Raw genomic sequence first — 22,673 nt, forward strand, 5'->3', positions numbered from 1 at the left:
CGCAAGCCTGGAGCTGTTGCCCGGTGCTCCTTCTGTCCAGCCGCGGAAACATCACTCGGCAGCGGGGACAGCTGCGAGGTGGGCCCCCCTGCTCTCTCGTCACGTCACACTCGGTTGTTGTGAAAACTTTGAAGTCTACTCACTGAAATGCCTTGGAATAAAAGTCTGAACCGCTCAGCCTGGTGCCGGTGCGAGTTTTACTGGGGTTTCGTGTTCAATTTTGCAATCCGATTACCAAGGAAGCTAGCTGCACTGCAAGGGCCCCCTGGAGGTCGCCTGCCACAAGCGCTGCCCAAAGCGCGATGCCCTCTACCATCACCTCACGCCGCTCCGGGCCGCCTCGGGGCGGGGTTTCGAGCGCCGGGCCGGTAGCGCCGCCGCCGCTCGGCCTCTTCAGGGGCCCCTCGGCGTGGCGGCGGCGGCGGCAGCAGCTAGGCGCCAGCCGCCGCCACCCCGCGGCCTTGCACCGAAGCGGCGGGCGGCCCTTGCGCTCGGCGACCCCCGCGGCGCGCAGGCGCCAGGCCTCCTCGGACTACGCCTCCCGGGAGGCAGCGCGCCCCGCTGGCGCCAAGCCCCGGCTCGCCTTGCGCGCGTCCGTTGACTGGCCCGAACGGGCGGACGGGAGATCTCGCGGTGTGAGGCGCTGGCGTGGGCGGGCTCGCTCTTTTGGCGGGCTCGCTCTTTTGGCGGGCCCGCTCTTTTGGCGGGCCGGGCCGGGCCGGGCCGGGCGGCGGCGGAGTAGTGGTAGTAGTAGTAGTGGCGGCCGTGGGGCGGCCGCTGTCTGCCTGGTGTCGGCGGCGGGTGCTCCGTCAGCTGCTGGGCACTATGAACCGCAACAAGGAGAGAGACCATTTCTGGCTCTACATGCTGGCCCTGGGCGTGGACCCGAAGTCTCTGGACGGAGCTGTGTTACTGGAAAGGTAAGTGCGAGGGAGAGCCGGGGGGGGGGGGAGGAGGAGGAAGAAGAAGAAGAAGAAGAAGAAGGGAGGCCCTTGTGCAGCGCGGGATTCACCCAGGAGCGCACGCCGCAAGAGGAGGGTCACCACCGCCGCCACCGCCACGGCCGCCGAGGGGGCCTGGTGCCCTTGGCGATGCGTGGCCCAGAGGAAGTGCCCGAATTGCTGTAGTGGCCGGTGTTGCCTGTGCCTGAAGAAACGGAAACCCAGAAAGAGTAGTAACTCTTGCTCGCCGACTGATGCATCCCGGGCGGTCAGCTGGAGAGAGTGAGCTGACTGGCTCCGTAACTGTTGGTTTTAAAACTTCTTTGAGAGAAAACGCTCTCACCGAAGTTACTTCAGCTTCGTCAGGTAGGCTGGAGAATGTGTATTTTTCACTGTGCAGAAAATAAAGCGTTCAGGGTATTGCTTGTGACGCTTTACAATAAAGTCGTATTGTGTAATTCTAAGCGTCCAGTTAAAATGCAGAGGTCAGTCGGCTTCCTAACTACTTCTGATGTAGCTGTTTGTCTGTGTATTAGGAAAACCTTTGGGAACCCAAGGAACGCTACGTTTTATTTCATTGCTTCCTTCTTGTTTGCTAAGCTGCACTGTTCCCACACAGCAGAAGTTTTCAGGTAAGTGTTTGCCTTGTGAGGTTACTGCTGTGCACGTGATCAAGACTATGGTTTATGCAGTGGCTGAGGGGGTGGAGGGGGGGGTGGTGGTGGAGGTGGCCTGTTGGGGAACGCTGTGGAAGAAGAATGTGCAGTCAGAGAATTTGTTTCCTTTTGGTCACAACTCTGTAATGTATCAGAAACCTTGCCTTAATTGAAGTTGTTTCTTATAGTATCTGTCACTTGACAAGTTTGGTAAAGACTTCCATGGTTGCAAAGTAGTCTACTTTTCCCATTCATTTCCATAACCAAGCAGTGAGTAACATTTCCCAGTTACGAATTGCTGCCAGGATCTTCAGCGTGGCAAGAATCTCATCTTCTTTTAATGTTTTTCCTCGTATAGCTGAGCTATTTTAGCTTACACCTTAAAGAAATGGCTGGAGGAAGACCAGTGGCATGAAAATTGTCAGCATTTTGACCTCCCCCTTTTTTTTTAATTCTTCCCTTCTTCTGAGTTAAAAAGAGCTGCAGACGAATGTGTCTCTGAAATGGTCTGTAATTAACTTGTTATGGCAAGAAAACCTTGTCATTTAACAAACTTTTAGCTATTCTTGGTCTAGGCTATATCCCCTCATTTTCTGGCTCCTCTAGGAGGCATCGCTAAGAAATCTTTGTCTTAGTCTTGTTCTTATAATGGTTAATGAGGTAACTGAATATTCAACCGTGTGTTGAAATTGCTTTTTTCTTTTTTCTTTTTTTTTCTTCTCCCTCCCCCCCCCCCATCCTTTTTAAATGGAAACACACTGTTACAGTCCATCAGGAAGGACTGCAGACAATCATTTTAGGAGGCAGTGCTTTATATGGCTACAAAAGATTGCGGTGAGTATTATGAAGAGTGGAAATCGATGTTCTTCTGGTTTCTGTGGCCTCACTCTTTTTTTGAGAGAGTATGTAGTGCATTTAAACAAGAGTTTTAAGTAATGTTGCTTTACCAAAAAATTCAGTTTTACCTTGTGTCTTACTTCATACAGTTTATCTTAGACTTGCTTGAGGAAAAATTGTGGCATGGTGAAATTTAAATGCCAGAAGCTTAATCTTAGGTCTTAAAACTGCTGAGGCTTTTTTCTGGGTAATGGTATTTGCTTAAACAGAAGTCTAGAGGGTTCCTCAGCTCTGAGTGAGAATAATTTTCTTCAACTCGAGAGGTGTTTGCTTACGTTGCCTGCGAAGGTGTTTATTATTGTGAAAGTGGTTTCAGATGCTTGAAAAACGTTTTTTAACATTAGTCTTTCCTTATGTGTGGAGAGAGGGACTAAAGTTTAAGATGAGCATTCTGATGGAAGAGACAAACCAAAGTCTATTCCTTCAGCAGTCATTGGTTATTAAGTTCTCACGCTGCCTTTCTTTTAACGACAGTTCTATAAATCAGGTCTGTATGTACTGGAACACTATTATTTTTAAGTAGTAATGGGCAAGGTGAAAGCCAACAACGCAATACCTTTGAGTAAGGTAAAAGCAGGACAGAGTACACTGGTTAAGGACTTAAGTAGAAACTATGAAAGACAACTTGACTGTTTTTTCAAAGGTAGGGATTACTGAGAAGGGCAGAGATTTCTAACATTGACCGAACACTGATTTCAGTCTTTGCATTGAAACTTTCGTGTACGGAAATAGGGATGGTGGGGCAGAACATTCAAACAGTTTTAGTCTCTTCTGCTGACTAGAGTAGCTGTCAACTGTGGTGGCGAAGTAGTTTAGCTCTGCATCAGGCATGCTAGCGAGTAGGCTGCAGTGTTTTGGTACTCGTCTAAATGTTTGATGGCTGTTGTTTTGGCTTTATTTCTTAGATTAGTTTTGTGTTTAAAACCAATTTAACTTTTCTAGAGGGACAAACAAAGCGGTCTTCCACAAATTACACCTTCTTCACTTAGTGTTGTTGATCCTAAATTCATTCACCTGGTTTATCGGTTTGCAAGACATGTACTGGTTGAGGACCTGAAAAGGAACTCCGTAGGTAAGCTGTAATGGAACAATAAAAATGCTTCATTTGTCATGCTTGACAGTGAATCTGTCAAGTCTTTAATATATGCCAAGAGCTTTAAGCATCTCTGAGCTGGCTGCTCACTTCAAAATCTTTCACAGGGTTCTGTGCTCTTGCGTAGAGCCACTGCTGATAGAAGAATACAGATTGTTTTGCTTTGTATTGCTTTATGAGTTTTGCTCCAAGGTTCATTTGTGTGATGCTGTACACCATTACCCACACAAGCAATGGTTTGGTCCACAAGTATTGGACTGCTATACTATATTCTTTCTCACAACTTGAGGAATTCTGAAGGATCAGAACTGTCTATTCTAGGCATCTTGTATTGTTCTGGTGACCTAAAGAGTAGGGAAAGGGAGTGAGAGTGAAGGAATGAAAATATGCAACAGAAAGAACTGGCAAAAAAAGACAGCACACTGCATACTCTGTTTCAGCCTGGGTAAAATGGGTATTGTGATTTGTGATTCTTTCAATTCAAACTATGTAGATTAGGAAGCTGCTTATTTGCTAAAAGTGAATGATGTAATCCAAACATTAACTTCCATTTAGGCACTGGTATACCTTTTGCTGAAGCTGTGAAGTTGAGACCTAAGGATATGTGTCTGGCAGATGCAAGGTGTAGAGTTGCATACAATAAACTTCTGCAAATTTTTCAAAAGGAAGCTTTTGTTGTTCAAGAATATAAGAAAAAAGCACAGTAAGTAATGCTTTTAAAGAACTGAAGTCTTTCCATAAAAGCTGGCTTGTGTGTGTGTGTTATTAAAAGGATTTGAGGAGCCTGCATCTGCTTTACATCATGAGTTCTGTTGAGCTTCTCCCCATTTTTTGCCCCTTTACCTCCTATAATTGAAAGTTCTACTGTTTGTTGGGTCTTTTGTGAAGCATAGCAGTCTAAAGAAATGAGTTCTTCAGTTAGGAGATGCTATAGTTTGGAAGATAAGGTTGCTTGGGCATTAAAAATGATCAGGGAATTCTGCATGTACAGCACTATGATTTCTTAATGTTTGAAGGGGCGTATCTTAGAATATAACTGTCTCAGGATGAAACATTTGGTCTTTGGTTAATTACCGTGGGACACATTTTATTTACATAATCCTTAATTACTTCACCAGAATTATGCTGTTCTTTATTCTTGTGTATGGAAGACATTTCCCGTTTGAGAAACAAGAGTAACTGGAACTTTCCGTGCCTGCACGGAGTTATGTATTAGTGGAATTTACAGAATTGGGGAGGGATAGTTTACATGACTGGATCACTGTCATGGAAGGTTGCAAGCTGTTCAGTAAATGGCAGAAAAGGAGAGGGATTGCACTGTAGGTAAAAGAGCAGTTTTGGTGCACGTAGCGTAGCTCTGTGTGAGAGGACTGATGTGTTTCATGCCTTTGGATCAAGATCAGAGGTGTTAGCATCAAGGGAGACCTCATGGTGGATGTCTGCTCTACACCTCTCCCTCTATACAAGGGAAGGTATATGAGGCCTTCTTCAGACCAGTCAAACGCACCTCTAACCTGCAGGCCTTGATTCTTACACAGGATTTCAGCTTACCCTGGTATTTGATGGGAAAGCAGCATGGTGGTGCATTAGCAATCTGGGGAACTGGAGTGCACTGAGGATGATTTTGCAATGCGATCACTGGGTGGGCTGAGTAGGAGTGGCACCCTTTTGAACTCGCTGCTTACAAGTAAGAGAACCTTTTCTGGAGATATAACTGCCAACAGGAGCCTTACAGTCACCGCAGCCAAGACTGTGGAACTTAAGATCCTAAGGGACATGAGGAAGGCAAGTGGAAGAGTAGTGACACTGGACTTAAAAGAACAGATTTCCACTGGCCCAGGGAACTGCGAGGAGGTATCTTGTGGAAAGCAGAAGGGCTCAGGAGTGCTAGGATATTTTCAGAGATCCTTGCTGAAGCTCAAGCATGGTCCTTCCCCTTAAGTGTGAAAAGAAACAGGCATAACAAGAAACCAGCCTGGTTAAAACAGTAAGCTAGTGATAGAGCTCAGAAACCAAAGCAGCAGCATATGGATTATGGAAGAGGGGACTGACTCCCAGGCCTAAGTACAGAAATATTTCTCAGGTGTGCAGTGATGTAGTTATGAAGGCCAAAGTTCAGCTAAAGGTCCAAAAGTGTGGCAAGAGCCTGAGAAAAGGTTTCCATAGGTATGTTGTTAGGAAGTGGAAGTACATGGAGGATTTAGGTCTGCTTCTGAATGGAATGGTAAGTTAAGTTACAAGTGTCACAGGCTGAAATACCCAGTGCCGCCTTTGCCTCCGTCTTCAGGGGTAAGGTCAGTAGCCCAGTCTCTGTGCCAAGAAGCAATGATGAAGGAAGCAACAAAGTACTGGTAGCAGAAGAGGGTAGAGCGGTGGTTCATGTGTATAAACTGGACATAGACAAACCTTTGCTACCTGATGGAATGCATTCAAGGGTGCAGAGATACTTAACAGAATTGCTGTGTCACCTTTGGAAAGGTAGAAGGCTAGCTAAAGGGGTGAGCCCAAAGCGTGGTAGTGCCTCAAAGTCTTAACTGGTAGGTGATCATGAGTGGAATTCTTCTGGGGTTGATACTGTGTCTTAAACTATTTCTTGTCTTCATAAGGGATATGGATGACAGTATTGAATGCAAATGAACCGAACTTGCAGATGATCCCAAACTGTGAGGAAAGGTAGATATATTGGGATGAAGAGCTATTGCACAGAATGAGGAGACCTTGCTGGGTTTGGAGACTTGCCCAGCAAGAATTATGAGAGATTTAACAAAGATTGGTGTGAAGTCCTATGCCTGGGGAGGAATAATCCCCAAGAGCAGCACAGGCTTGTGGATAATTGGTGGGAAGCAGCTCTGCTAAGAAGAACTAGAGGTGAGAGTAGTGTTGGGCCACAGGCTGAGCACAAGTCAGCAGTGTGCCCTGGTAGACAAGAAGACCAACAGCCTCCTAGGCTGCATGAAAAGAAGTACAGCCAGCAGATCAAGATGTATTTCACTCTACCTGGCAATTCTAAGGCCACACCTGGGATACTGTGTTCAGTTTTGATCCCCCCAGTTGAGGAGAGAGATTGAAAGATAGGAGAGATTGTAGCAGAGGACCCTAATGGTTAGAAGATGGCTGAACTTGACACATACGAGTAAAAAATGTAGAAATTGGGTTTGTTTAGCCTGAGGAAGACAAAGCTCAGGGGGTTTAATCACAGTCTTCCAATATTTCAAAAGTAGTTGTAGAGAAGATGGAGGTACTCCCTTCACAAGGATGTATGGTGACAGGACGAGAGGCAACAGGCCCAAAGGAAAACTCCATCTGGATTTAAAAAAAATAATCTCATGTGAGAACAATTAAACACTGGAATAGGTTGCCCAGGAAAGTGGTGGAATCTCCCTTGCTAGAAATGTTCAAGACTTGGCTTGACAGGGCCATGAGTAATATAATTGAAGGCTCTCCTTTCAATGGAACGCTCAACAGTGTAATTTCCAGAGGTCAAAATCTCCTAAGCTTCTCTGATCTCTATAATTATGCATCCCCTCTCACCCTGCTTGGGAAGTGTTAGTGCTTTTACTTACCTTGTGAGTGGTACTCTTCAAAAACATAATTCTCTAGTTTTTTCATTCTCAACAAAGCATGAGAAGATCAATGCATTCAACAAGATTCAGGCATCTGGTGTTTCTGAAAATCAGGCCTCTGTGTTTTTACATACTTAAAACTTTAATAAAAGCACTTGGGCTTTGGGAAAAGGACTTCGGTGGTCCAGCTGTTTGTACTCCAGTACTCTGTTCTGTATTTTTTTGAAACTGAAGGATTTGGGGACTGTACAATTGCTGAATATATTTGGTGGTGTATAATGTTAGGTGCGTTTCTAGTAACTTCAGTATTGTTCTTGGGTCTAATAAAAGCTGTTCCCTTGCAGTAGAATAAGCAACAATCTTAATTGCTTAATTTATAAATATCTTGGTGGCTTTCCTGGCTTGTCTTTCTGCACAAAGTCATGGTGAGGAAGTCAAGGATGCGTTTTTATTGCATTGTTCCAAAACTGCCTCAGTATGCCGATTTGCAAAGAGTGAGCGTGATTGGTTAGTCATTGCAAGGAATTCTGAGAACAGCAGAGTAGAAACTTGGATTTTTTAAAAATCTGTGCTGTTAACTTTTTTGCTAGGCTTTTAATGAAAGAAATAGAAGAGATGAAGTCTGAATATGCAGTCTTGCAGACACAGTCTCAGAAGTAAGTGTTTCTCCTTGTAACTAAGCATATCTAAAATTGATTTCTTACTCAATTTTATGAAGTATGAACTATAATTTCAGTGTAGTCCACCTGAACTTTTGTTTTGCATGTGCATATAGGATGCAAAAAAATGACCAAACTAAAAATGACAGAACTGAGAGAATTCAAAAGGTAAGCATCTTTTTTCTGCTGTAGCAGCGTACTGTATTTCTTCTTACATTTCTGCAACACTTACTCTCAGATACTGTTATTACCACTTGCCTGCCTGCAATTATGCAGGTCACTTCATCTGCCTTTACACTGTTTTGGTACTCCGTCATTATAGATATTATGGCAAACATTTTAACATAGCGTTTTTGTCTGTCTTGCCTGTAAGGTCCGCAGTATGTGGACACTTATAATGGAAATGCTTACATCTCTGAAAAAGGAAAAGGAAGCTGTGGATTCTGTACTTGAAGATTGTGCTGGCCAGTGCATTTTAGATGGATCTAATGTTGCTTTCAGTGTTCCACAGCTGTTGGCTCACAGAGTTGAAAGTGACATACAGCAAGTAAGTAATTTTTGTCCCTCTTGCTAAACTCTGGTTTGATTTTTTCAGTCCCCAGGCTTGTAATTAGATACTTTTTAAAAAAGTACTTCACGGATGGTGGGACGTGGTTGCTCAAGGATAGAGAAAATACGTCTAATTTGTATGTGAAAGTTTGTTGTGATTATGCCGCTGGTTTGTATTGGTTATGTTTCAACCATTTTTAAGTTTGATAACTGCATTCGTAAGTCTGCCTAATTAGTGCCTGATTTTTTTGTTGTTTAGACATTTAAAACTATGTTGACCAGTTTAACTCTTGCTTTAACTAATGGGCTTTTGTTTCCAGTGTGTAGTATATGGTGCTGTTCAGGCCTGCCGCATCTTTTGGGGCAGCGGTTCAACAGAATACTTCATTAGTTGAAGTTTTCTTAGTTTGTATTGCTTTATAGGCTGTTTTCAAGCAGCTGATTCTAGAAAACAAACCTGAGGCTTAAATCTGGAGAGCTTTTTTTTTTTTTTAAAAAAATGAAACAATCGGGAACTTAATCAAAATACAAAGTGGAACTTTGTATCCTTGCTCTGACTATGGAAGACAAAACTTTCTGATATTGATGCTGTTCACTAATTCTTTTTTTCTTCCTTGCTATACTTCAAGTTGTGTATGGGAAGCGTGTATGAAGCTGAAAAACTGAATTTCTTAACAGTCATTCAGTTATTAAATGAAGCCCTGAGGGCATTGAGAGATGAACATTGTCAATGGGATTTAAAACGACTTCAGGCCATTGAAGATAGGAGAGTGCTCTGCAATGAAGTATTACAGCGTTTGGCAGCAGTGAGGTAATTGTCTGGAAATTTTCTCTGGTTCCCTGTTCTTCAGTCCAAGGATCATGTCTTTCTGCCTTGAAGTCTTTTCTAAAATAATATAATTTATAGTGAGAACAAGTTGGTTCAATCTTTCCTTTGCCTCTGGGAAATTCACATTTGTCTTGATTGTCTATTTAAGTTTTAACTGGGATTCTTCTCTAGGTAACTTCAGCTTTTTGCCCTTTGTCCTCATTTCAGCTGGGATAGAGGTAATTGTCTTCCTGGTAGCTGATAGAGTCCTATGTTTTTTGAGTTAGGTATGAGAAGAATTTAGCTAACACACTGATGTTTTCAGTTGTTGCTCAGTAGTGTTTAGACTAAGTCAAGGATTTTTCAGCTTCTCATGCCCAGCCAGCGAGAAAGCTGGAGGGGCACAAGAAGTTGGCACAGGACGCAGCCAGGGCAGCTGACCCAAACTGGCCAAAGGGGTATTCCATACCATGGGATGACCCATCTAGTGTATAAACTGGGGGGAGTGAGGGGTGGGGTGATCGCCACTCGGGGACTAACTGGGCGGCATCAGTCAGCAGGTGGTGAGCAATTGCACTGTGCGTTGTTTGTATATTCCGATCCTTTTATTATTGCTGTTGTCATTTTATTAGTTTCTTCTTTTCTGTTCTATTAAACCGTTCTTATCTCAACCCATGAGTTTTACTTCTTTTCCTGATTTTCTCCCCCATACCACTGGGGGAGGGAGGAGGGGAGTGAGTGGCTGTGTGGTGCTTAGTTGCTGGTGGGGGTTAAACCACGATGCCCTTGCTTTGTTAACACTTCAGGCTTTGTTCGTGGGGACCTTGTTTGCTAGCTGATCTGATTTTTTTTTTTTTTCTTGTTATGTTCATCAGTTCTGGGATTTTAAAACATTATCTGCAACTGGCTTAGGGAAAGTTTAAGTCTGTATCTCATTGTCTGTTATGTATTTTAGTATAGTTCTCCAATTCTAGTGTAAGAAATGTGAAGACTACCTAGCAGCTGCTTTTTAGGTTGTTTCAGTTAGTTCTCGGTGCATGCAAAAGTGCATGAATAAGTTGATATATATCAAAGATTTTGCAGGGTGAGGGGAACACATAATACTCTGCATCTTTAAGCGGAGTTGTCTCCACCAACAGATGCATTGTGTTTGTTTTCTGTGCTCTTATGTTACAGGCTAAAAGCAGAGCAACAGCATTGTATGTCAGTGAGTGGACTGATTTCTAAAGAACAGGAAGGCTGGGAAGAGAAGTGGAAAAGCTTTCTTGGCCTGTGTCCTTTTAATTTATCCTTGGCTCAGTATCCAGTAAGTAGTGTTCAATTATCTGATTCTGGGAAAGAGAAAGGGTGAAGGTGAGAGAGCATGTACACCTACGCTGGTGTGTTCTATTGCAACACTTAAGCTTTGTATGTAAGGTTAGGGAATCGGATAGCACAGTATAGCAGAAATTGCTTTATGAAGTAGTCTGTCTTAAAGAAGATATGTGTGACTTAATGATAGCTGGTGTCTTCATTTGAGATGGGGGATGGAACCATCTTGTCAAGACAGTAAATCAGCATAAGAGCGAGCTGATTGGCTTTGGTTTTGTCCATGTCCGTCCCCTTGTGGAAATTGAGCTCTTGTGTGACAGCAGTCTGAACACCTGCTGAGTTCTGTTTTTCCCTTTTAAAGTGATCGGCCTGATGAATGAACAATCATTTCCATTCTGACACTCACATTGGTACAGGGATCTGAGGTTATACCCTTGTCTAGCTACCCAGCAGAGAGAGGAAAGGTTTTGTGTTTAGTCTGACAGCTGATTTGCAGAACCGCTGTTGTAAATAATTGTCTGTTAATTGCTGTTGATATGCAGATTTTTTTCAGCCTGCTTCTGTAGCTGTTTGTTTTCTTTTGAAAGGATCTTCAGGATTTTTTAGGGGCTTTGTCACCCCATTCTTTTAATGTTGCAGAAGAAGATGAGGAGTATAAGGTCTCTTATGAATGTCAAGTATCACTTTCAGGTCGGTGAACAGGAGAAGCTTCTTTCCCTTCCCCTGCCTTTCCCCCCTGCCCCAATTGTTAAAAGTTACTTGGAGTCGAAAAGACTCCCTGCTTGAGTTTGCAAGTATCTTTGACAGTCTCTGATAATCTGGTTCTGTGTGACCCCTTGCCACAATTGCCTTACATTTTTCAACCTTGTGGTATCTCAAAGATTCTCTGAAACTTTTGATATGGCAAAAAACCCAATGCTGGAGCTGTTTGGTATTTTGTTGTTGTTGCATGAAGCATATTGAGACAGATTTCTGTGTACAAAGGTTCACTCATGGGTTGTAGAGAATACATTCACTCTAACAAAGTTGCTTCAGGTTGGAGGTATAATATGAAGAAGAGAAAGCAGCTAAAACTTTTCCCATTGGCCAGCTGGGAAAAGAAATTGAACATGTCCTCCCAGGTAAACATCTTTCCCTGGCGCATTCTGAAATACTTATTCCACAGTAGCTGTGCTATTTGATCAGGACCTTACTTGATCTCTGTGTTGATTGCTTTCAGTCATTAGCTTAATAGGGCTGATCAGAGGTCACTTTGATCAGGCGCATATGTTGCACATGCTAATCAGCTGGTGAGCTGATTGTATTTTACTGGATAGTGCTTGTTGGCCAGGTGTTGACTGTCCCTAGTATAGAGTTATAAATTAGAAGCTACAAAGCAAGGGTGGAAAAGAAGGGGGAAGACAGCTTGAATCATATGTCATTTGCAGTCCCTTTTAGGAAGAAAGACATCACAGAAGTCTGTAGGAACTTCAAGGTGCAAAGCAACAGGGAGAAGATCCTTTTGGTTACAAAGGTGAAAGCACTGCTACAGCAGTGTGAGGGTATGTGGCTGTAAGTCTAGAAGCTGTAAAGGAAAGGCTACAATTGCAAATGGAAGGTCATTTGCCTTAAAAATTTCAAAGATTGAAGCACTGTGCAATAATGCTCTGAGCTTCTGGTAATACTAGAAAGCTTGAGACAAACTGGTGTCTGTGGCATTGTCTCTGTTCTGTGGTTAAGATGGTTGATCTGCGAAACCAGCCGCTAAGAAAACTAACTTTCTGCCTGTTAACATGGTAAGCTTCAAAAAAAAAAGTTAACGTCACTGAACTTCTTGAAGTGAGCTTGGATTTTGGAGGTGGTGTTGCGCTGAATACAAAAAAAGTGCCATTTATGCTGCGGAAGCTGAAATTTAGGGTTAGTAGAGAACTACTGATGTTAGACTTTGGCTGTTTAGCCGAATGATGTGCCAAAATTGGTATTTTTTTGTTCTAGAGAGTCCTGAGCTGAGGTATGCAGACCTCTGATAATGTGCAAAACATTTCCTTATAGTGTGCCTTGCCTTGCTTGGGCTGACAGTGTTGGTCAGAGGGATGAGTATGTCCACAGAGAGATTTATTGATAAATGCAGGTGGAGGTGGTGGGGAAAATGTGGGTGGGATTTTGCTTTGTGGAACTGACGTGCCACGCAATTGATGCGTGTGTGGAGAGGAGGGTATAATGATGACAAGTGGCTGGGATAGCAGTTTGAACGAAGGTGGAATGAATGATTGATATGTGCAGGGCAGCAGGTAGCATCATGCCTCTCAAACATGTTCAGGAACAACACAAATAGGTGCTGGCTGCTAGTGGCATCTGTGGCTGCAGGTGGTACCTGAGCAAAAGGATTGATTCCACTGTCCTGCTTAATGTATTAATTTACTTTTCTTCAAGTGTTCATAAAGTCCATCCCCTGAATAGTCTATAGAAGCGGTCTGAATCTTGTGTCACCTGGGAAGCTGAAGCAAAAAAACTGGAAGCAATAATAAAACTCTTGACTTGCTTTTCTAGATGTTTTTGACTCTGTTCATGAAGTACCTTACCAGGAAGATGCTGAGGCATTGGAAACTATGACAGATGAGTCAGAACCACCACCAGGATGGTATGATGTTAATGAGAAATGGATAAAAAAGCAGTGGAAAAGATAGACATTTACTTATTGGTGTTGAATATATTGCATCTCTTGATCCTTAGTGGAATATTTCAGTAGCCCACTGCTTGCATGTCACACCCACCTGATTGAGTAAGATAGTCCTAAAGTAACTGCCACTTTCTCCAGCTGGTGACTGATAGATCAGCTGGTTGCTGCTGAATAGGATGTGCAGCAAACAAGCTGCAAGGTTTTTATCTCACTTTTTAATTGCGTTATGTCAAGCTTTAAGAGGTGGGTGGAGAAAATGGAGAATTCTGGGTTGAGATGGGCATGTATGTTCAGTATAGCCTGAGAATAAAAGAACAGATGTTCACAGGAGCCCTTCTTTTGTGTTTAAAAAAACCCCAACAACTAAAACCGAACCAAAACAAAACCCCCTGACTGCCAAGCAGAATTACTGTGCTAGCTAAACCTTCCTGACAAGGCTTTTCTCCTGAATCTTCTGAAATCACTTTGTTCTGTAACTGCAGTTCCAGCAAAGGATAGAACACAAAACAATGATATTCCAAAAAGTTTTGGCCTGTTTGTCATTTACTTAGTTCAGGAAGGCTTCATGACCTTTTGAATAACACTGTATTTTGTAATAGGACTCCTACAGATACTTGAAAGTGGCCTGCTAGGAGAGAAAGGGAATTCGCAAAGGAAGACTGCCCTATACTTAGACGTCAGTAGATGTAGTTGCATGCAGGTCTCAAAGGTTGTCCAAGTAGTTGACAATTAAAGCCTGGATTTGTCTCGGTGACTTCATGCGGCGTGGATTTTTGTCTGCTTCTGATTCTGAAGACAGATAATAGCAAATACTAATGTTTTAAGGCATGTCTCCCTGAGAAGCATGGAATGTACCTTACACTTTAGAGAGCTATGCAATTAGCACTACACTCATCAGAAGTGATAAGACTGAAGCTTTTGGTAGCTAGGTGATTGTTAAATATCAGTAAGTTCATATAGGAAAAGACCTGTGGATGCCAGAGGCTGTTCAGAGGAAGAATATCTAGTGAAAAGAACATTATCAAGTCCACAGGAGACTTTCCAGTTATCTTTGATTGCAGAATACAGAAGACTTGTTTCCAAAATGTGTCACAAAATCCCTTCTTTTTCTATTTGGTAATCAAGAGAAAAGTTTTGTAATTTATTAATTTTGGGAGGCTGATACACAACTAGGGCTACATCTGCTCTAGTTGTCACAGGTTCTCCCTATAGTAAAATTGCCTTCTGATGACCGGGACGAATTGAGGGAAATCGTAACGGACAGATACGGGGCACACAATATGTAATGGCTTGCTACTAAGATTTGCATGCCACTTGTTTTATTTGTCTCTAAATTTTCTTCTTTTTTTTTTTTAATCCCCCTTCATCTCCACCACTGCCTCAAGGATCTCTTCAGTGCCTTTGGAGTTGTCAAAAGCATCTGAAAACAGAGATGTGTTAATTGAAAAGGTTATTCTTCAGTAATTTCCTGCCTGTCAAATAAGTTAAACTTAGGATATTTGCTTTTTACATTGATTGAAAGCTAGACTTAGTATTTGGGGGTGTGTGTGTGTGTGTTTTTTTTGTTGTTGGTTTAGTTTTTTAAAGTGGTGTTTTTACAAATCTGAGTCAGTCCTGTAAAACTGTTAGAGCTATCTGTCAGGGACTTTATTAAGCTTTAGGCAAGGACACTAGGAAGTAGGTGCACTTGCACCTGATTTCCAGTACAACATACAGTGTGTCACTGATACCCTGCTTGCTGAAACAGTCTTTTTTGGTGTGAGCAGTGGTCAGACTTTGATGTTTCTTTAAGTTGTGTTTGAACTTAAGGGTTACAATGTGGCCTAAAAGCAACTTGGATGTACAGTTGGCCAATGCACAATTGTTCACTGTAGTGCATTCAAGGTAGTTGTGGATGAGTCATCTGTGTTCTATGCAACACTATATCCTAGCCACTACTTGTATCCTACTTTAAATATGATTGTAAAAATATTTTGTGTTTAGAATTTGAGACTGAAATATTTTTATGACTAAATGCTAAGGCCATTGCTGTTCAGAACTGGTACAGCAGTTTCTTCATGCTAATTTTTTGACACTTGAGTTCAAAACTTCTAATAATTCCTGTGTATTCTTCTAGAACTTGCATAGTGAAATGTGCGAGGGGGAAGAAAAGCCTGAGCCTCCAAATATCTTAAAAAATGGAAAGGATGAGTACGCCATTTCAGAACTGTTGGAGAGTGCAGGTGATTGTGTTCTCCCGACAGAGTCTCCTGTTAAAAAAGAAGACCCTCTTCAGAAAGCCAGAGATGAACTGGCAGAAGAGGTTAGGAAAAATTATTTTTAATTTTTTTTGTTTGTTTTTAAATAAATGGTCATTAAGTTCAGAGAACAAATTACTCATTATATCATTAAATGCCTCTTGTAATCTGCATATGTGAAAAGTTACTTTTTTCTGCTGGATAGTAATCTGCATCACTGAGTTTTAGGGGTGACTGCCCAAGTAAGTACACCCTGAAAGTATGGGACTTGTGCAGCTGTCATACTTAAAAATGATGGTGAAGTGAATAGCACTTTCAGTAGAGGGGCTTGAGAATTTTAAGCAGGAGTTTTAAGTATTTCCTCTTCTGGGTATTTTATTTAAGATTTAACTGAGAAATTCCTTCACTAGAGTTACTGTAAAATGTGCTGCAGCTTGATTTGGAAAGTAGGTTGCATCTTTCACTGAAATGGTACAGTTACTTTTTATCTGCTAAACTGTTTTACTTTTGTAAATAAGGCTCTAGTCTTCATGCTTATGCAGTTCTTGACTAGTGTCTTAAATACATTTTACTTATCTGAGCACATTTTCTTATTTTAAAGATGGATTCGTAGATGATGAGGGAACTTAGAACTGAATTCTGATTTCAGTCCCCTATCTTCATTTTGTGTTTGTAGGACACTGTGGTCATTGTGAGCCTATGTAGTAAATGGCAGAAGAGTAGTCAGGAGATTCCAAACTCTTCCGATCGTTTGGAGAATAGGATTTATTTTGACCTGTAAGTGACAGAAATAAAGGGGTTGTAACCTTGCTTTCTCACGATTTGCCCTTCTCTAACATCCTACAGGTTGCAAAGTCAGTGGTATCTGAGTCGCCTCAGAATGGTGAAGGAAAAGGCATGGCATTAGAAGATCTCATAAGCTCACTGTCTTTTAACCCATTTTTAGTACGGAAAGAAATTCCCCGAACTCCAGAAAATCTGCGTAAGTCTAAACCGCTTGTTTTTATAATACTTATTGATGAGAAATGCGATTAGTTCATTGACCTTGCACACGTCACACAGGAAGAAAAAGATAATTATTTCAGTGCAGCTGCAGGTTACCATAATGGCTCACTCTGTAATATAGCATAGTAGGCCAATAAGATGTAGGCCTAACACAATGTGAATACTGTGAATTTGATTAAACTTTTTTTTTTCCCTGTGTAGAATACCCTTTGTGTTGAGGAAAAAACCTAAGTGTAAACAATATGAAGCAGCTATACATCTTCCTTCTTGGATTGCTTGTTTTCCTGGTTTTGGCTGGGATAGAGTTAATTTTCTTAACAGTAGCTGGTATAGTGTTATGTTTTGGCTTCAGTATGAGAATAATTATACTAAGTTGAGGATTTTTCAGCTTCTCATGCCTAGCCAGCAAGAAGGCTGGAGGAGCACAAAAGGTTGGCAGGGGACACAGCCAGGACAGCTGACCCAGACTGGCCAAAAGGATAGTCCATAACATGTGATGTCACGCCAGTATATAAAGTAGGGAGAGATGGCAGGGGTGGATCGCTGCTTGGGAACTGACTGGACATTGGTCAGCCAGTCCTGAGCAACTGCACTGTGCATCACTTGTGTTGTATATTCCAGTCCTTTTGTCATTGTCCTTTTGTCGTTGTCCTTTTGTCGTTGTCCTTTTGTCGTTGTCCTTTTGTCGTTGTCCTTTTGTCGTTGTCCTTTTGTCGTTGTCCTTTTGTCGTTGTCCTTTTGTCGTTGTCCTTTTGTCGTTGTCCTTTTGTCGTTGTCCTTTTGTCGTTGTCCTTTTGTCGTTGTCCTTTTGTCGTTGTCCTTTTGTCGTTGTCCTTTTGTCGTTGTCTGTGATGGGTTGACCCTGGCTGAACACCAGGTGCCCACCAAAGCCGTTCTGTCACTCCCCCATCCTCAGCTGGATAGGGGAGAGAAAATATAACAAAAGGCTCGCGGGTCGAGATAAGGACAGGAGAGATCATTCACTATTACTGTCACGGGCAAAACAGACTCAGTTTGCAAAACTAACTCAATTTATTACAAATCAACCAGAGCAAGGTAATGAGAAATAAAATGAAATCTCAGAACACCTTCCCACCACCCCTCCCTTCTTCCCAGGCACAACTACCCTCCCCGATTTCACCACCAAGCCCCCCCAGCGGCACAGGGGGACAGGGATGGGGTTTATGGTCATCACACGTTATTTTCTGCCACTTCACCTCCTCAGGACAAGGGCTGATCACACTCTTCCCCTGCTCCAGCGTGGGGTCCCACCCACGGGAGGCAGTCCTCCACAAACTCCTCCAACATGGGCCATTCCCACGGGCTGCAGTTCTTCATGAACTGCTCCAGCATGGGTCCATTCCATGGTGTGCAGTCCTTCAGGAGCACACTGCTCCAGCGTGGGTCCCCCACGGGGTCACAAGTCCTGCCAGAAAACCCACTCCGTGGGCTCCTCTCTCCACAGATCCGCAGGTCCTGCCAGGAGCCTGCTCCAGGGCAGGGTTCCCACGGGGTCACAGCCTCCTTCGGGAACCCACCTGCTCCGGCGTGGGGTCCTCCACGGGCTACAGGTGGATATCTGCTCCACTGTGGACCTCCCTGGACTGCAGGGGGACAGCCTGCCTCACCAGGGTCTTCACCACGGGCTGCAGGGGAATCTTTGCTCCAGCGCCTGGAGCATCTCCTCCCCCTCCTTCTTCACTGACCTTGGTGTCCGCAGGCTTGTTTCTCTTACATGTTCTCACTCCTCACTCCGGCGGCAGTTTCTCTCCGTCCCAACTTTTTTTCCCTTCTTAAAAATGTTGGCTCGGCCTTGGCCAGCGGCGGGTCCATCTTAGAGCCGGCTAGTATGGGCTCGCTCTCTCTTGAACACAGGGGAAGCTTCCAGCAGCTTCTTACAGAAGCCACCCCTGTAACCCCCCCCCCTCCCCCCCGCTACCAAAACCTTGCCAAACAAAACCAATACATTCCACCCCTCACCTCTGTGCATCACATTTTTAAGAACTATCATTAAAATCCACATTCATCACACGAAGTCTTCACTCACATCAACAAAAATAATTCCCCACACCAAAATCAAAATAATATCATCACAAAACTGACAAAAGTGGACAATTTACACACACATTCCACCCCTCATCCCTTCACCACAATTACAACAATAAAGATTCCCCACTCATCAAGCAGCTCTTAACTCTCTAGCTGCGTTCAGTCCATGTTTTGCCCAGTCCATGTTTTGCCCGTTACCTCTCTCAGTTACTATCCTTATCTCAAATTCCTCACATTGCCCGCATTCTCCACCAAAAAGACTGTGATGGGTTGACCCTGGCTGAACACCAGGTGCCCACCAAAGCTGTGCTATCACTCCCCCATCCTCAGCTGGATAGGGGAGAGAAAATATAACAAAAGGCTCGCGGGTCGAGATAAGGACAGGAGAGATCATTCACTATTACTGTCACGGGCAAAACAGACTCAGTTTGCAAAATTAACTCAATTTATTACAAATCAACCAGAGCAAGGTAATGAGAAATAAAATGAAATCTCAGAACACCTTCCCACCACCCCTCCCTTCTTCCCAGGCACAACTACCCTCCCGGATTTCACCACCAAGCCCCCCCAGCGGCACAGGGGGACAGGGATGGGGTTTATGGTCATCACACGTTATTTTCTGCCGCCTCACCTCCTCAGGACGAGGGCTGATCACACTCTTCCCCTGCTCCAGCGTGGGGTCCCACCCACGGGAGACAGTCCTCCACAAACTCCTCCAACGTGGGCCATTCCCACGGGCTGCAGTTCTTCACGAACTGCTCCAGCATGGGTCCATTCCATGGTGTGCAGTCCTTCAGGAGCACACTGCTCCAGCGTGGGTCCCCCACGGGGTCACAAGTCCTGCCAGAAAACCCGCTCCGTGGGCTCCTCTCTCCACAGATCCGCAGGTCCTGCCAGGAGCCTGCTCCAGCGCGGGGTTCCCATGGGGTCACAGCCTCCTTCGGGAACCCACCTGCTCCGGCGTGGGGTCCTCCACGGGCTACAGGTGGATATCTGCTCCACCGTGGACCTCCCTGGACTGTAGGGGGACAGCCTGCCTCACCAGGGTCTTCACCACGGGCTGCAGGGGAATCTTTGCTCCAGCGCCTGGAGCATCTCCTCCCCCTCCTTCTTCACTGACCTTGGTGTCCGCAGGCTTGTTTCTCTTACATGTTCTCACTCCTCACTCTGGCAGCAGTTTCTCTCCGTCCCAACTTTTTTTTCCTTCTTAAAAATGTTATCACAGAGGCGTTACCACTATCACTGATTGGCTCGGCCTTGGCCAGCGGCGGGTCCGTCTTAGAGCCAGCTAGTATGGGCTCGCTCTCTCTTGAACACAGGGGAAGCTTCCAGCAGCTTCTTACAGAAGCCACCCCTGTAACCCCCCCCCCCCCCCCCCCCCCGCTACCAAAACCTTGCCAAACAAAACCAATACATTGTCCTTTTGTCATTGTCCTTTTGTCATTTTCTTCCTTTCTGTCCTATTAAACTGTTCCTATCTCAACCCACAAGTTTTACTTTTCTTTTCCCCAATTCTCTCCCCCATCTCACTGCAGTGGGCGGGAGGAGAAGTGAGCGAGTGGCTACATGGTGCTTAGTTGCTGGCTGGGGTTAAACCATGACATTTCTGTTACTGAAGGGACAGAAGAAGAACAGATTGACTGAGAGTTTGAAAGTACTAAAATATTACCGTGGTTTGTTCCATTTAGCTACTGAAATTTCAAGCTCATGGACAAAAGCTGTCAAGACTGAGGGCTCATCAGACACAGAGCTCGCTCCAACTGAGGTAGTGCTAGAAGAAGCTCCAATGGATGCTAGACCTACAATGCAGAAGCTGGCAGACTCTAGATTCATGTGCTCCATCCCTGCATCTCCTGTACCCGACTGTGATTCTCCCTTGTCAGACAGGAAGTCCCAAGTAAGTTCTACAGAATTTAGACCTCAAGAGCAGATGAGCATAAGTCATATCATTGAATCTCCAGTTTCAGAAACATCTGGAAAGCAAGAGAGTGAGAGAACTGAAGCACAGGAATTAAAATGTATTGTTTTGAACAAAAGTGCTGTAGAAGATCCAGAAGAAGAGACTTTTCAATATATAAATAAGAGCATGAATACTCCAGATACTTGTTCAGAAAACAATAATGTTACAAATGTTCTGCCTTCAGACCACTTTCAGGGTTCCTTAGTGGATGGAATGCTTCACTCAAATTTATATCCATTCTTAAGTTGTATTAGTTCTGAAACTGGCTACGTGGGGATATTGGATGAGACACTGCCAAAATTTCTTGATTTCGACAAATCTGTAAGCTCAGAGTCTGATTTTGATGTAGTAGACAGTGCAAGTGTAACAGGTGGTTCAGAAAATAAGGATGATATTCAAAAATCAAAGCTAGATCTACAGTCCCTCTTAAACATGCATAAAGAGCTGAAAAAGACTGCCTCTGGAAGTGAAGAGGAACTGCATCAAACACATAATGGAGATGAAACTGTAAGTGGTAGATCAGACCAAAGTCTTGCACCAGAAAAAAGAGGAAGAGATGGATTGTGCAGTCCTCTAGAACTCTTCAAACTGGATGAAGAATTTACCAAGACATTATCGCGAAGTCCTCTTGATGAAGCAAAATACTCCCTGTTGCTGTCATCGTGTCAACATCTGCAGGAGATGGCATCAAGGATACATGAAATCCCATTAGACCTAATGCAAAAATTGGAGCGTAAGTGTCTATGCACTGTAGCAACAAGCTTTTGTCCATACTGCCACTGGGTATACTGCTATAAATAACCTGCTCTGAGTAGCTGAACCCTGCTGTGGAAGTGTAGGGATATGGATTATTTGCATGCTTATTCCTTATGGAAGATGAGATGTAAAAGCGAAGGTAACATGCTTCCTTTCGTTGTATTAAGATCTTGCAAGTAGGAGGAAAGGTGCTCATCTGACTTTTTGAGGTAATCTGCAGCTACTAAAGAAAAAAATAAAGCCTTAAGGTGCATTAGCAATGGAGTAATATGAAGTTGAATTTTGAGAATTCACAAAGCTAGTTTGAAATGCATTAATAAAAATGAGGTGGTAACGATTATACAGAAGACTTTCACCAAAAGAGAGGGTATTTAATGGAGTACTAGGAATTTAACACAACAAGCTAGTCTCAAGGAATAGTGAGATTTACACTTTGTGCAAAGGCTTGCTGCAGCTTAGCTTTTGCTTGAAATTGTGGCTGTACTGATAGCAGATGATTGTACCTTACTTGGAACACGTACCAAAATTGGAAGTACCATTTTGTATATGCTTTTTTTAATACATGCCAAACACTTTTCGAGCAGTAGTTCTGTCAATTAATTGAATATTACAGAGTGCTGACTAATACACTTTTTCTTCCAGAGAAAGAGGGGTCGAATGAGAAGTCGGGCACAGAGGAACCATCGTCAGGATAGAATTTGTACAGCAGAAGCATAGCCATAGCAGCGCAATTGCAGTTCACTTGGGCATGTGGCATCTTCTCCAGGTACTGCCTAGATGGAGAAGTTGCACTCCTTTCTATTTTTTGTGGAGACTGTATTCCAGTTGCCTTGTTTAAGAGTGTCAGTTGCCTGCTCCGGTTCTTCCAATTTCATGTCATCCATAGTGGCATTCTACGTACAACCCATCATTTATGTACAGAACTATATATTTGTTTTTAAGTATATTATTTAAAATGGATGTTGAGTAGATGACTTTAAAATAGCAGATGTTGGAAAAACAGTCTCAAATGAGAAACAGTGAAATCCTTGGTGTCTCTATCTTGCCCCTAATTCCCTGCCTCCTCCCGCCCCCAAATTTTAATTGGTGCTCTACATTCATTGGGTTCTTCTCTCTCATTGAGAATTCTGGTTGATATTGCCATCAGTTCTGCCTGTTGATAGAGGCTGCTCTCTTTGTAGACTTCCACTGAAGTGTGTATTTTTTTAGTGTAGAACACTTGTACAGTAATATGCCTAAAGTTGTAAAAATTTATTGGTAGTGTTAATACCACTTTATTTTCAAATAGTTGATATACGTTTCTGGGGTTGTGATGTAAGTAACTGATGGGGTGGGAATGTGAAAGTTGAGGTTACAGCACATGAATGTCTCACTGTAAAAGTATTAATCCCTAACCTGATGTGTTTATAGAGTTTTGAAGCATTGCTAAATAAAGTTGTTCCTGTGTTCTGGTATGTCTTTCTCCTTCTTTCTTCCCAAACAGTTGCGAATAGGTTTTAAGAAGAATCTCCGCCTGTATTTGACATCTTC

General features: G+C 43.3%; 1 protein-coding gene and 1 non-coding gene across 3 annotated transcripts; both read left to right on the top strand.

The window, feature by feature from the left end:
- Positions 1–626: 626 nt before the first annotated feature.
- HAUS6 (HAUS augmin like complex subunit 6) lies at positions 627–22,589 on the top strand. 2 transcript variants are annotated; one of them, XM_049794317.1, is made up of 17 exons: positions 627–920; positions 1,478–1,573; positions 2,365–2,431; positions 3,437–3,566; positions 4,143–4,290; positions 7,741–7,806; positions 7,926–7,977; positions 8,183–8,356; positions 8,988–9,169; positions 10,343–10,472; positions 11,065–11,167; positions 13,007–13,097; positions 14,522–14,585; positions 15,253–15,438; positions 16,220–16,355; positions 20,116–21,120; positions 21,786–22,589. In XM_049794317.1, the coding sequence occupies exons 1-17, from the start codon at positions 826–828 to the stop codon at positions 21,836–21,838; spliced, it is 2,778 nt and encodes a 925-aa protein (XP_049650274.1). In that variant the 5' UTR covers positions 627–825; the 3' UTR covers positions 21,839–22,589. The 2 variants fall into 2 exon arrangements, with proteins under 2 accessions (XP_049650274.1, XP_049650273.1); XM_049794316.1 differs by lacking the exon at positions 627–920 and having other exon boundaries at positions 1,315–1,573.
- On the top strand, positions 14,288–14,417 carry LOC126036649 (small Cajal body-specific RNA 8). Its single transcript, XR_007505206.1, has one exon. It is a non-coding gene; the product is annotated as a small Cajal body-specific RNA 8 (non-coding RNA).
- Positions 22,590–22,673: the final 84 nt, after the last annotated feature.

The sequence above is a fragment of the Accipiter gentilis genome, chromosome Z (genome assembly GCF_929443795.1).
Source record: "Accipiter gentilis chromosome Z, bAccGen1.1, whole genome shotgun sequence".
Classification (NCBI taxonomy): domain Eukaryota; kingdom Metazoa; phylum Chordata; class Aves; order Accipitriformes; family Accipitridae; genus Astur; species Astur gentilis.